The following is an 11,916-nucleotide window of genomic DNA, read 5'->3' as shown; positions in this document are numbered from 1 at the left end:
AGGACTCGAACTCGACACCTCTTGGCTTTAATACCATGTTAGGTTTCATGCACCAACCATGTGAACCCAAAAATTTAAGCGATTGAGAAGAGGTACCAATACTTCACAACAGTGCCAGGGAGAGAGAGATGGCCGACATTGCCCGAGATTCCACGGCCTAGCGCCCTCACAATTGGTACGCCCCTGCATCGGCATGCATCCTTATTCTCATAGGCGCTGTTGGCAGGAACTAACGCTGCTATTGCTTGACCATTCCCAGATGCTGAATGATTAGTGATTTAGTTCAATGTTTCGTGTTGGAATCTCGGCTTCGTTCACTTCGCTGAAAAAACAAGCCAAAACACTGTTCCAGCTGATTTGTCGTAAGAGAGACACTATTCCGACTGAAAAAACAAGCTGAAAAAGACGGATTATAAGAGAAGCGAACAGAGCCGAAATATTACATTAGGCCAAAAACAAATAAAACATCTTTTTAGAAAAAGGGAAATATTACATTAAGCGAACGGAAAAGGTCCCAGCCTCACATAAAACATCTTAGAAGTCAACTTACCAGTGATATTTATTGTTCAAGGGGACATTGGCTGAGTATTGAATGCACAACCATTTTGTTGAGACTCCATTCACCAGAAATCGCCACAAGAGCAGACCCCTGAATTGAAGTGGTGGAACCTGCTGCAATCTCGCATTACAATCTCCCTATCCTCAATTTCAGAGACCATTTTGATCACCGTGTGGCAGTCCCCACACACCCGCAGGTTCTTGAAAATGTGAAGGGGTGCCCCTGGTGGTGTAGCTATCAAACCAAATGCGAGGGCTAGGCGCTCACTGTGCATTACCAGCATAGCTTCCTTCTGCTCTTCTGCCACTTCATGAAGCGCAAAGCTTGTGTCAGGACAGTAACCTTCTTGCTTTAACTTAGCTGTCATTGCCCTGAGCTTTGCATATATCTGTTCTGATAAAGGATGCGACTTGTCTGAAGCTATAAAGGAATGAACTTTGTTCTTGATCTGAATCCAGCTGCATCCAGCTTCTTTCTTAACCTTTTTAGTGTCCATGAGCTTCCTCACTTCATCCTTCTCTTTCCACTTCCCTGCAGCCGAATAAATGTTGGAGAGAAGCACGTATGTAGCCGAGTCAAGAGGTTCAAGTGAAAGCAGCTTCTCCACAGCCAACTTTCCAAGTTCAACATTCCTGTGAACTTTACAAGCTCCTAGCAATGTGCGCCATACCATTGGACCTGCTGGGAATGGCATGCCTTCTATAAGGCTCATTGTTTCATCCAGCTTGCCTGCGCGGCTATAGAGATCAACCATGCACGCATAATGCTGCATGGTTGGAGTGATCCCGTAGTCTCTGACCATTGAACCAAAGTATTGTTGACCTTCTTCAACAAGACCAGCATGAGTGCATCCCATGATCACAGAAAGGAATGTGACACCATCCATCTCAATGCCCTCAGCTTCCATCTGTCGAAATACATCAAGGGCCTTTTGGCTGTAACCATGCTGTGCGTACCCTGATAGCATTGAATTCCATGACACCATATCTCTATCTGTTTGTCTCTCAAAGACACACTGAGCACCCTCGATGCTCCATTTTCTTGCATACATACTAACAAGTGTACTGCTCACACAGAGTGCATCATGGCATCTGTGCTTGATAGAAATAGCATGGAACTGCCTACCCAGGTCAACTCCAGCTGTCGGACTAGCACAAGCATCAATGACACTAGAGATTGTAAACTCATTTGGCTTCAAGCCATGCATGGTCATCTTGATGAATATATTTGTGGCACCATCGCAATCATCCAGCTTGGGCATAGCAAGTGAACATTGCAGACCATGAAACAACATCCTTCTGGTCAATCATTTTGAATATAGAAAGAGCTTCTTCAGTGCTACGAAGCTTAGAGTAAGAGGCCAGAAGTGCAGTTCCAACAATTGGTGTACACTCGTAGTTTGTCTTGATCACCTGGGCATGAATTTGGGGAGGCAAGATGGCCACTGACGCTGTCAGAATTGTCGAGTAGGTGACATCATTCGGAGCAACACCATCTTCTCTCATTCTGCTAAAAAGAGCAGCAGCAAGAGGTATATCACTGTTCTGAATGCACCCATTAATCATAGCAGTCCATGAAACAACATTCTGAGATCCTGACATCAACAAAAATATATCCAGAGCATCATGCAGTTGACCTGCTTTGCTGTAGGCATCCATGAGGGCTGTCATTACATTGCCATACGAATGAAACCCACGTTTAAGAACACTGCTGTGGAATTGACGTGCCAGGCCAAGGTGTTTGAGATTTGCACATAATTTGATCGCTGTTGAGTATGTCGACTGTGTAAGCATGGTAATACTGGATCGTGAATCATGGAACAGCTGCAGGGCTTCAAGATCACGCCCAATCAACACAAGGCCCGCCATCAATGTGTTCCACGACACCATGTCCCTGGTCTCCATCCCACAAAACACGACCCTGGCACTGTCTAGAGTAGTACTGTCTAGAGCCGATCCTGGCACTGCAGCAAGAGCAAAGATTGCACCACTGTTGCAGCTTCGGAGCTACCCTAGTATCTAGCCGTTACTGTTCATGATGCCTCTTCTGCGATGAACACCTTTGAGGCTAGGTATGATATGAGTTCATCTCTGATTGGCGTTTTTTTCTTGTGGCAACAACGTACCGGCCGGTGGGCCGTTATCCGGCGTAGGGGGCAGGGAAAACCGCATCTTTTGTGTGCTCCGGCCAGCAGGCAGGGACGGACGAATTGCGCCAGCACATCACTGTGTGCAGTCCAATCCCGGCCGATGGATGCGTCAACGAGCCGGGTCGCGTCTGATGGCAAGATCATGACTCGTTTCGATTGGGACATTGGGCGGCACAACTTCATCCGCTTGAGTGCTATCCATCCGGCCATCACCAATTATTTCTCCCCTTCCCGGGAGCGAATCTGTGCCTGCCTGCCTATGCATCTGTCGTGGCATTTCTTCGCCCTTCCAATAATAACCGTTGCGTGCAGGTGCAGCTTCTGTCATGCTCACTTCGTGCTGAATTCAGATGACGCAGATAGCTACCCGGCCGAGCGTTCATATGCTCCCTCCACCCCGGAACGATAATCATATTTGAAACCGGGAAAATCGATTTATATAAACTTTGACCAGCAACTTATATATAAGCTTAGAACATAAGACTTGTGCCAATTGATTTGTATTCAAAGTGCTTCTAAGATTATATTGATTGTTTAGCAAATCGATTTATATAACCTCTGTTTTATTTTATAAGGCGCACACGCATATCAATCAAGACTCAACTAATAATTTGGCTAACATTTTTTTAATTATTACAATATAAACTTGATATAGTTAGATTTGTAAGCAATTGTAGTATCCAATAATCATAAGTTTATAAGCATAAACAATATAATGTAAAGTAAATGAATGATCAAAATATAATTTAGAAGATCGCGTTATTCTAATCCTCATCTTATAAAACGGAACGGAGGGAATATATAATAAAAGAAAATAAAAGGTCAAAATCTTTTATTGAACTTTTTTATGATTAAAATACGTTTATCCTTACGGAGGGAATATACGATAATGTAATTTTCTACGAGTATCAACCGTACACGGGCATACCATGCACATGCCGACAATAAGCCTGTATACACGTATTTTTTATACAACCTAATACACGTCTAAACAAGATTGAAGCCATACCTTCACTTGGCGCTGACAGACGCTTTTACCATTTATATAAGGCCTATTTGGAACATAGGAAAAAATTCTTGTTCCTATGTTTTTGTGTGAAATTAAACTAATTTCTGTAAATTTTCTGCATGATTCTCGTGAAATTCCTACATTCCAAACAGGTTCTAAGTGCAATTCCAATTTAGAAACTATGGGATAGTTTCCATACTTATTAAGTCAAGTAGATGCTACACATATAAATTACTTTTACGATGGATAGTTTCTTCAAAATTAATTTTTTTTCCAATCAAATGTTTTATCTCTCATATCATCTAATCAATCACATCATTTTCTATCTTGGTTCTATTGTAGACATAATTTTCTACGTACGAAACCATTCTCTTCTCTCTCTTCATTAACTGTAATGCCATATTATTATTTTGCTTAGTTGACACACTAGTTAATGACCATAAAAATCATCTAGTTTCTGGGTTAGAAGTGTCCTAACATACTATATAATTTATGAATGCATGTATTTTTAGAGCCACATATTGAACAACATTTTATGAATACAGGACCGGGAACATGTGCAAAGTGCGTGCTGGCTTTAGAGGTGACCTAGATAGAGATCTTTGCAAGGCATGGTTGGAGGGTTTGGCAACAAAATTTCTTGTTTTTTTTCTTTCATCTCAATGATGTTTGAAGGCGGTCTAGTTAGCATACCAATATTTTTAGAGCAACTCAAGGTGTGCTTACCCCAACAAAGTTCCTTCCGAGTGAGCGAGGTTTTAATTTGTCAGTGTTTCGCAAACGGCCAAACCAGTTTGCTAAAATCGGCTAGCATTTCGGTGCCAAAGTGCCAACAAACCGAAGAACATGATCTCGAATACCTCCTATATGTACACTCAAGTGCTCTCACTTATTTTGACTGGACTGTGATTCTCATATACTATGCTCGTGGTATGAACAAGCCACCGGATGTTATCCACACAAAGTGTATCTTGGTGGAGCACTCACCAGTCAACTTCCCCGCTTAATAATCGCACAGATATTTTTCGAAGGTGGAGCACTCACCATCTGCTATTGTATACCTTTTATTAATTTGGCCTCTGAAAGACTGAAGGGCCATATTACCGGTGATGGCATATACTATTATATTTGATTTCTCTTTTGGCGAGGAGGCATATGCTTATTTCATAACGACTCAAGTTGGTCTTTTTTGGACCAATTACAAGGATGAAGGTACTCAGGGGGCCTGATCGAAACCAATAAAAGTAAAACTATAGAGGAATGTTCGATTTATCCTCTAAACTTGACATTAAATTTAATAAACACCATCAAACTCAGGTACCGGACAACTTACCGCCCAAAAGTGATTTTTTTTTGTTGGTTTTACTGACATGGCGGTAGAACCCACATGGTGATATCTCTTTCCTTATATAAAAAATCATAACCATTTCGAATGAGGTTACATGAATACAAACTTTATACTAAAATTGTAGACACTGATATGGTCGACGACTTTATAGTTGAAAACTTTTTTATTTGTGATCTTTTAGAGGCTCAAATATTCATTTCAAGTTATCAGATTATGCAATTCGAATTTTTGAAATTTCAAACCACCTAACATGTTGGCATGGTCTATACCAAAGTTGTAGTTGTCAATTGGATCTACAACTTTGTTGTTTAAAACTTTCTTATCTGAGATCATGTAGAGGCCTAAATATCCGCTTTATGTTATAGGATTTAAAAGTCATTTTTTATTTTTTGAAATGACATTGATGTTGACATGGTCTATACTGAAGTTGTAGCTCTCAATGTGATCTATGACTCTATCGTTGACATATTTTTATATGAGATCATTTATAGGCCCAAATATTTGTTTTAATTTCTTCTATTTTATTTTTTAAAATTTTCAAATGACCTCAAACATTGGCATGATCTATACCAAAGTTATATATGAGTGCAACATATAACTTTGTGGTTGAAAATCTTTTTGGTTTTAGATCGTTTAGAACCCAAAATTCATTTTAAACTCTGATTATGAATTCAAATATTTTTTAGAAAAGCTCGAATGGAGACATGCTCTATGTCAAACTTGTAGTGTTTGAAGACATCTGAACTTCCTAGTTGAATTTTCTATTGAGATCATTTAGGAGACCAAGTATTTAATAAAACATGACATAACTAAATAAACCAAAAAAAAACATTGGGAGTCCACGTGCCACATTTGTCAAAACCACCATCAAAACTATTTTAGATGGGCAATTTATTTGCTTTTAAGAGTTAAGAGAGGTGACTTGTCCGATATTCAAGTTTGAAGGTGTTTTTCTTAAAATTGAAGACAAGTTTAGGGAGACAAATCAGTCTTTTACTCAAAACATATATATAATAATAATACATGGAAAGGCCCTGAAGGCCTGAACAGATCGAGTAGATATTTGACTCGTACTGTATTGAGCAGACAGCAATGTCTGGGTTTCTCTGGGACTCTGGGTGCACGGTTGCCCAGGGATAGCGCTCTCCATTGCCACGTGGACCTGTGAATCTGTGATGTCTTTGTGAGGGGGGAAACAAAGGGGGTGATTGGTTGGCCAGAGCGTCCGGCTATCCTATGTCCCTCCGTGCACTTGTGCCGTGTTTAGTTGTCCTACTTGCACATTTTGCCTGCATCTTTTTATCTGTTTGCCATCCTTCATCCCGCACGCTTCCGTTTTCTGGATTTCTTCTTCCCTCATGGTGCATGATGACTTGATTCATCCAGGATGCATGGATCCATGCGTCAGACACCTAAAATACTGATGTATACATGCAACCAAACATAATCTCGTCTCGTACTAGATCAGCAACAAAGACAACCAAACACGACCACTTGTACAACCTCAACCCAGCTTCTTTAGTCTTGCATAGTCTTGTTATCCTGGCTCAAGGCTCGGTCTACGACCAATCACGCCAAAAGAGAAGGACAATCATCACCATGTAGTTTTCAGTCGTACGAATCTAGCGACAAATGTCTCAGGAAAATACAAGGGGGTAAAGAAAGAGTGATCTGGATCCTCCTGCATATCACACAAGCAATCATAGTGTCGGTAGGCCCCTACCAGGGACAGACATGTGTTCGTGCTTATCAGCGTAAGAAAAGTAATGCAGTCATATGAACCGATATGATCCACAGTTGAAACCGTTCGTGTTCAGATGGGAAGAAAAGTCGCAAAGACGGCGTCCAATCACGTTTTTTTTGGGGTGCAAAAGTAACTGAAATAGCAAACTTGGCAATTTACTCTCTCTAGTTAAAATCTGGGTAATGTGTTTGCATGCATGTAGGAGTATATGAATGTTGTATAGATGGGGACTGCCTTTTGTCAGGTGACGAGACATGATGATGATCGATTCCTAAGTCCTATCCTGGCGTCTGGAGTTACAGAGGGTACACTCACAAGTGTGTGAATATGTTTAGTATCATCCAAGTAGTAGTACTAATGAGTAATCAAGAAAATATGAAGGTGATCATGTAACCAAAAACACTCTCAAAGCCTGGTATTGACATCTTAATCAATAATTTCTTCTCATAAAATATATTGTTTAGATAAGATTGGGTCAATTTCCATGTGGGATGTGCCTGTGTGTGTCATCCAAGTAGTAGTACTAATGAGTAATCAAGAAAATATGAAGGTGGTCATGTAACCAAAAACACTCTCAAAGCCTGGTATTGACATCTTAATCAATAATTTCTTCTCATAAAATATATTGTTTAGATAAGATTGGGTCAATTTTTGAAAACTACAAACATCAATAACTGTCAGATTTTTTTTGGAAACACGTAAGTTATAAGTGTATATTTGTATTTCAAAAACTTATAAAAGCTATTAAATTTGTAGTACTTTTAGGAATATATTCTAGAAGAAATTATGGTTAAAGATATACATCGGAGACTGTGCAAAATCAAATATGTCAAATATCGTGGTCGAGGTAGTACTTATTTGCTGTTTTTTTACAAGCTACGTTGGAATTTTAAAAACAAAGTCTTGAGAGCTATAATTGGCCATAAAAAAAAACAGAGTCTTGAGAGCTATAATTCGACATCGATCCCTTGTTCCCTCCAGTGTTTCATAGTATTTGTCATTTCAGAGAATGACAGTCTCCAAAGCCTGGTTTTGAGTACAGCTTTCTATTATAATATATAATTAATAAATACCTGATTTTATTAAAATACTTTAATAATTAAGACTGATCTATACATGCTATCTTAGTGTCGAAAGCAAATATTTTAAGAGTTGTTGGTAGTCAATGTTATACAAGTTTCGTCTCAACTTTATCCAAAATAATAAGAACTAGGACTATGGATGGAGTATATTATAGTCATTAATTTCTATGAATTAATATCTTATTGAAAGATTTAAAAAATATGAATATATAGATATAAATGTGATAGTCTAACATGCATATTATTTGAATAATTGTTAACACAAAACACAAAAGTTTTTTTATAAAAAATTCTAATGCTCCCTCAAAAAAGGAGCAGAGAGAATGTCAAGCATGCAGGCGGATAATAATGCCTAAACTGTCCTTTTCTAGAAAAAACATATATATAATGCAACATTTTAACTGAAAAATAGGTACTCTCATCATCACGTAAGTTTTCTTTCTTTTCAATGTATTGTAGGGGTGGAGCTAGCTAGGACCGGTGGCCCTTGCGTCTAGATCCTCATATAATCTCTAATAAAAAGATAGTCTCAAAAATCAAAATTGGATTTATTTTCAATCAACTTAACACCCCATGTCTAGTTCAGCACCTCTTTTGTATTTTTGTTCTAGATGTGCCACTGTTTTCATGTATATATCACTGGACGAACACACCCTGACAAATCACAACTATAATAACTAATGAAAAATGGTAAAAGATGTGTGTGCGAAAATAAAAAAGCAATTCTCATGGTTTGATAAAAAAAAGGATACAAAAAGGGTAAGAAAACGACCTCAGTCGATACTCGACTACTCGTACGTAGTACTCGATACGGCGTTTTCCTGTACCACTATCTCATCAGGCTGTCATGCGCCCAAGTAAAGCTCCATTCAACGATCGACACGTATGGGGAGGGAGGGTTCTCATTTCCCACACATGGGACGGATTTTCCTTTTCGATCACACGCGTCCTTCTCCGCACAGTACCCCGACACTATCCAGCTGACTGACGCTCGTAGCACACAGGCTTGCCGAGTCCGCCGCCCTGTACAGTGCACCGAATCATCGGGTCCCGCCGTATGGCTCTCTGTCCGCTCGTGAGTGAGCCCCCCCTGCGGAAAAAGCCGATTCGGCACTTGTGCCCGCTCGCTCCCCCGCGGCACCCGGCGGTGGACGAATCCATTCACTGCGTTGGAGGCGGCGGCTGTTCACGCGGTGGACGCCCGGTCTCCCGGTCCTCTCGAGCTTCGTGCGGCATTGCCCATTGGCATTTGGCACGAGCCGCGGCCCCGTGCGGCAGCCGCGGGGGACGCCGTCGGGGGCTCGGGGCTGCCGGGCTGGCAGCGGCGCGTCGTACGTGCGGGCAACGTGCGATGCTGCCAGCGCCGGACCGCATGGTCCTCTGGCGGGAGGGGGGCAGTGCACGCTAGCGAACAGGCAGGCAGAGGCAGGCCGGCCCCCCCGGCGGCATGTCGACCGAAGAACATCCGGCCAGACTGGCAGCCTTGGGGTGGTGTGGCCTCACTACTTGTTGCAGTGCACGGTGCATGCATGAATGCAGGTGGTGCGTCGAGTCCGAACCCTGCTTACCTTGTCTTCTTACCGGTACGTTAGTTGACCGGCACTGTTCCACCAACCCACCGCATGATCTCCGTCAGGGGACTCTCTGAGCACCCCGTCCGTTTGGACGGAACCGAAGACAAGAATGAGGCATGACGTCCACACGTAAGCTGCAGCAGCCAATAAGATTCCGGTATAACGCTGCTGTCGTCGCGATCTACAGGGTCAAGTGAGACTCACGCGAGGAGGAGGATGACACACCTCCAGGAGTCTTATTTTCTCTTTCCTTTTTTTCCTCTCATTCGGTTGTAACCTCTGCTTTCACTTATAAACGAAAAAGCAGGGTGTCCCACTAAAGGAACACCGGTTCACCGCACCGCATCAGACATCAAGCATCGAGCAATCGAACATGAGACTTCGGAGCTATCTCCCTCTCTTGCCAGTTTGTAACCCTCTACTACAAACTCAGTGCTATTGACACGAGCAGCTCAAAACTAGACGTAGGGACATTCGGCCCGAACCAGTATAATCCTTGTGTCCTCCTAGCACACCATCCAAGTCTAACGCGCAATATACAAATTTACTAGCCGGTGCTTACTCGAAACACCGACAGTTGGCGCGCTAAGTAGAGGGCTTTTTGCGCGTCTCGACGTCAACACCAGACCTCGGATGGCTAATCGCAACGTCAGCTGGGTCCCCGGCGCGCGTGTGTTTCGGGAACCTAGACTTCGTCATTACGACGGAGGGAGAGTTGGTGCGGTCTTCCGCTACCACACAACCCCTCCTCTTCACCGGCCTCAACGCAATCACTGAGGCGCCCGAGGAGCTGCAGCTGCCTACAACGAAGGTCCGCACCCCCGAAAGCAACCAGCCCCTCAACCTCGACTACAGAAGGCCGCGCACCGTGATTTCGGTGCACGAGCATCTCGAGCTCCACCTCGACACGCGTGACACCCTTGACTCTCGCAGACGCGAAGCACCCTCAGAACAACCCGACGAGGACGTACCAGTCCATCAAGCCCAACAGGGCGGTGGGCCGCGCGCCACGGTCCCAGTGCGTGAGCGTCTCGATCTCCACCACGACACCCGTGACACCCTCGACTCCCGCGGGAGGGGGCTAGCAGCGGTTACCATCCATATCGTGGCGGACGCTATGATAGCGGTGAGGACCGAAGCCCGAGCCCCAACTTGACGGGACCTCCGGCCTTTGGCCGACACGCCCTCAAGGGCAAGGCAAAGTGGGATGAGGACACCGACGGATGAAGGCACCTCCAAGCCTCCCAACAAAAGGAAGAACAAGCGGCGGCGCGGGAGCTCGCTAGTAGCCAACGCCGACCGCACGGGGGCCGGAAGCCTGCGGAGGGCACCCCAAGCCACTTCGATAAGCTGCTTGAAGGGCCCATGCTCGAACCATGCCTTCCCCATCAAGCACTTGTACAAGGACTGTGTTCTCTTAAAACGGTTCTTGTCTGAAAGCTCTAACAAGGGGGAGCATAGGACAGAGCCTAGCTAGATGAAGCGCGCGACATCGCCCTCCTTCGTTCGGCCAAGTACGCAAGGACCGCCACAAGCTCTCCTCGCCGTAGGAAGGACTGCGCGTCATCACGGAGATGCTCCAGCCAGGCGCCCACAAGCTCAAGACCATCAACAACGAGGTCTTCACCAACTCTTGTAACATCAACCAGCTATGTCACTTTTACTCTTAATAAACGCACACTTTCTCTTATTATTAGTTTCGCTGTCAAACTCCCCGATCTTTTGGGACACCCAACCCCAGCAAACGGCGAGGGGTCAGGCCTCACTCGGGGACTAATAAGAATATATCTATCCGGTAGATAATCTCTACATCCGACCCTTTCTCACGATTAAGACACAAAAGCGAAGTTTGCGGAAATAAACCCTGAGTAAAACTGGTCGGACCGCAAGAAACTTACGTCCCAGCGGCTACGGCACCTTTGCTCACCAGCATAATCAAAGTCTCTTTTCCGCACCCTGGGCTTTTTTGGCCTTAGCCATGGAAAGGTCCGATACGCTTTAAAAATATATCCGCCTAGCAAACATTCTTAGTGCCCGACCCCCTTTCACGTTAAGACCTAGGAGCTAGGTTTATGGGAACAAGCTCTGAGTATAACCGGTCGAGCTTTGGGAAGCCTACACCCCAGCGGCTATGGCGTCTTTGCTCACCAGCGTGATCAGAATTGGCTCACCCGTATCTCGAGCTTTTATGACCTTAACAACAAAAAGGGTCGGAATGCATTAACCTTTTTATACAAAAAGGGAAGAAGAGCTAAAAAGCTGTTTGCTATAACAAAATTTAAGAGCTTGTCCATTTATTACAAGTTCTCACTAAATTCTTACGTGGGCTGTCCTCATCCTCAATCTATGCAGGAAAGTCATGTCTCAGCAGGTAACACAAGTCGATCGGACAGCTCGGCCGCTGTAGGGAAACGGGTAGGGAGCAGCAGGATGTCCCATGCGGGTCGTGCC

General features: G+C 43.7%; 1 protein-coding gene across 1 annotated transcript; it reads right to left on the bottom strand.

Moving 5' to 3' along the window:
* Positions 1–620: 620 nt before the first annotated feature.
* Positions 621–2,730, bottom strand: LOC136515776 (pentatricopeptide repeat-containing protein At2g27610-like). The gene is given in 3 exon segments (XM_066509275.1): positions 621–1,805; positions 1,807–2,522; positions 2,685–2,730. Coding segments are annotated over 3 exon segments (1,947 nt in total).
* Positions 2,731–11,916: the final 9,186 nt, after the last annotated feature.

Source organism: Miscanthus floridulus, chromosome 17, assembly GCF_019320115.1.
Source record: "Miscanthus floridulus cultivar M001 chromosome 17, ASM1932011v1, whole genome shotgun sequence".
Taxonomy (NCBI): domain Eukaryota; kingdom Viridiplantae; phylum Streptophyta; class Magnoliopsida; order Poales; family Poaceae; genus Miscanthus; species Miscanthus floridulus.
The sequence above is the reverse complement of the archived record's forward strand: the minus strand, read 5'-3'. Positions and strand labels throughout refer to the sequence as shown.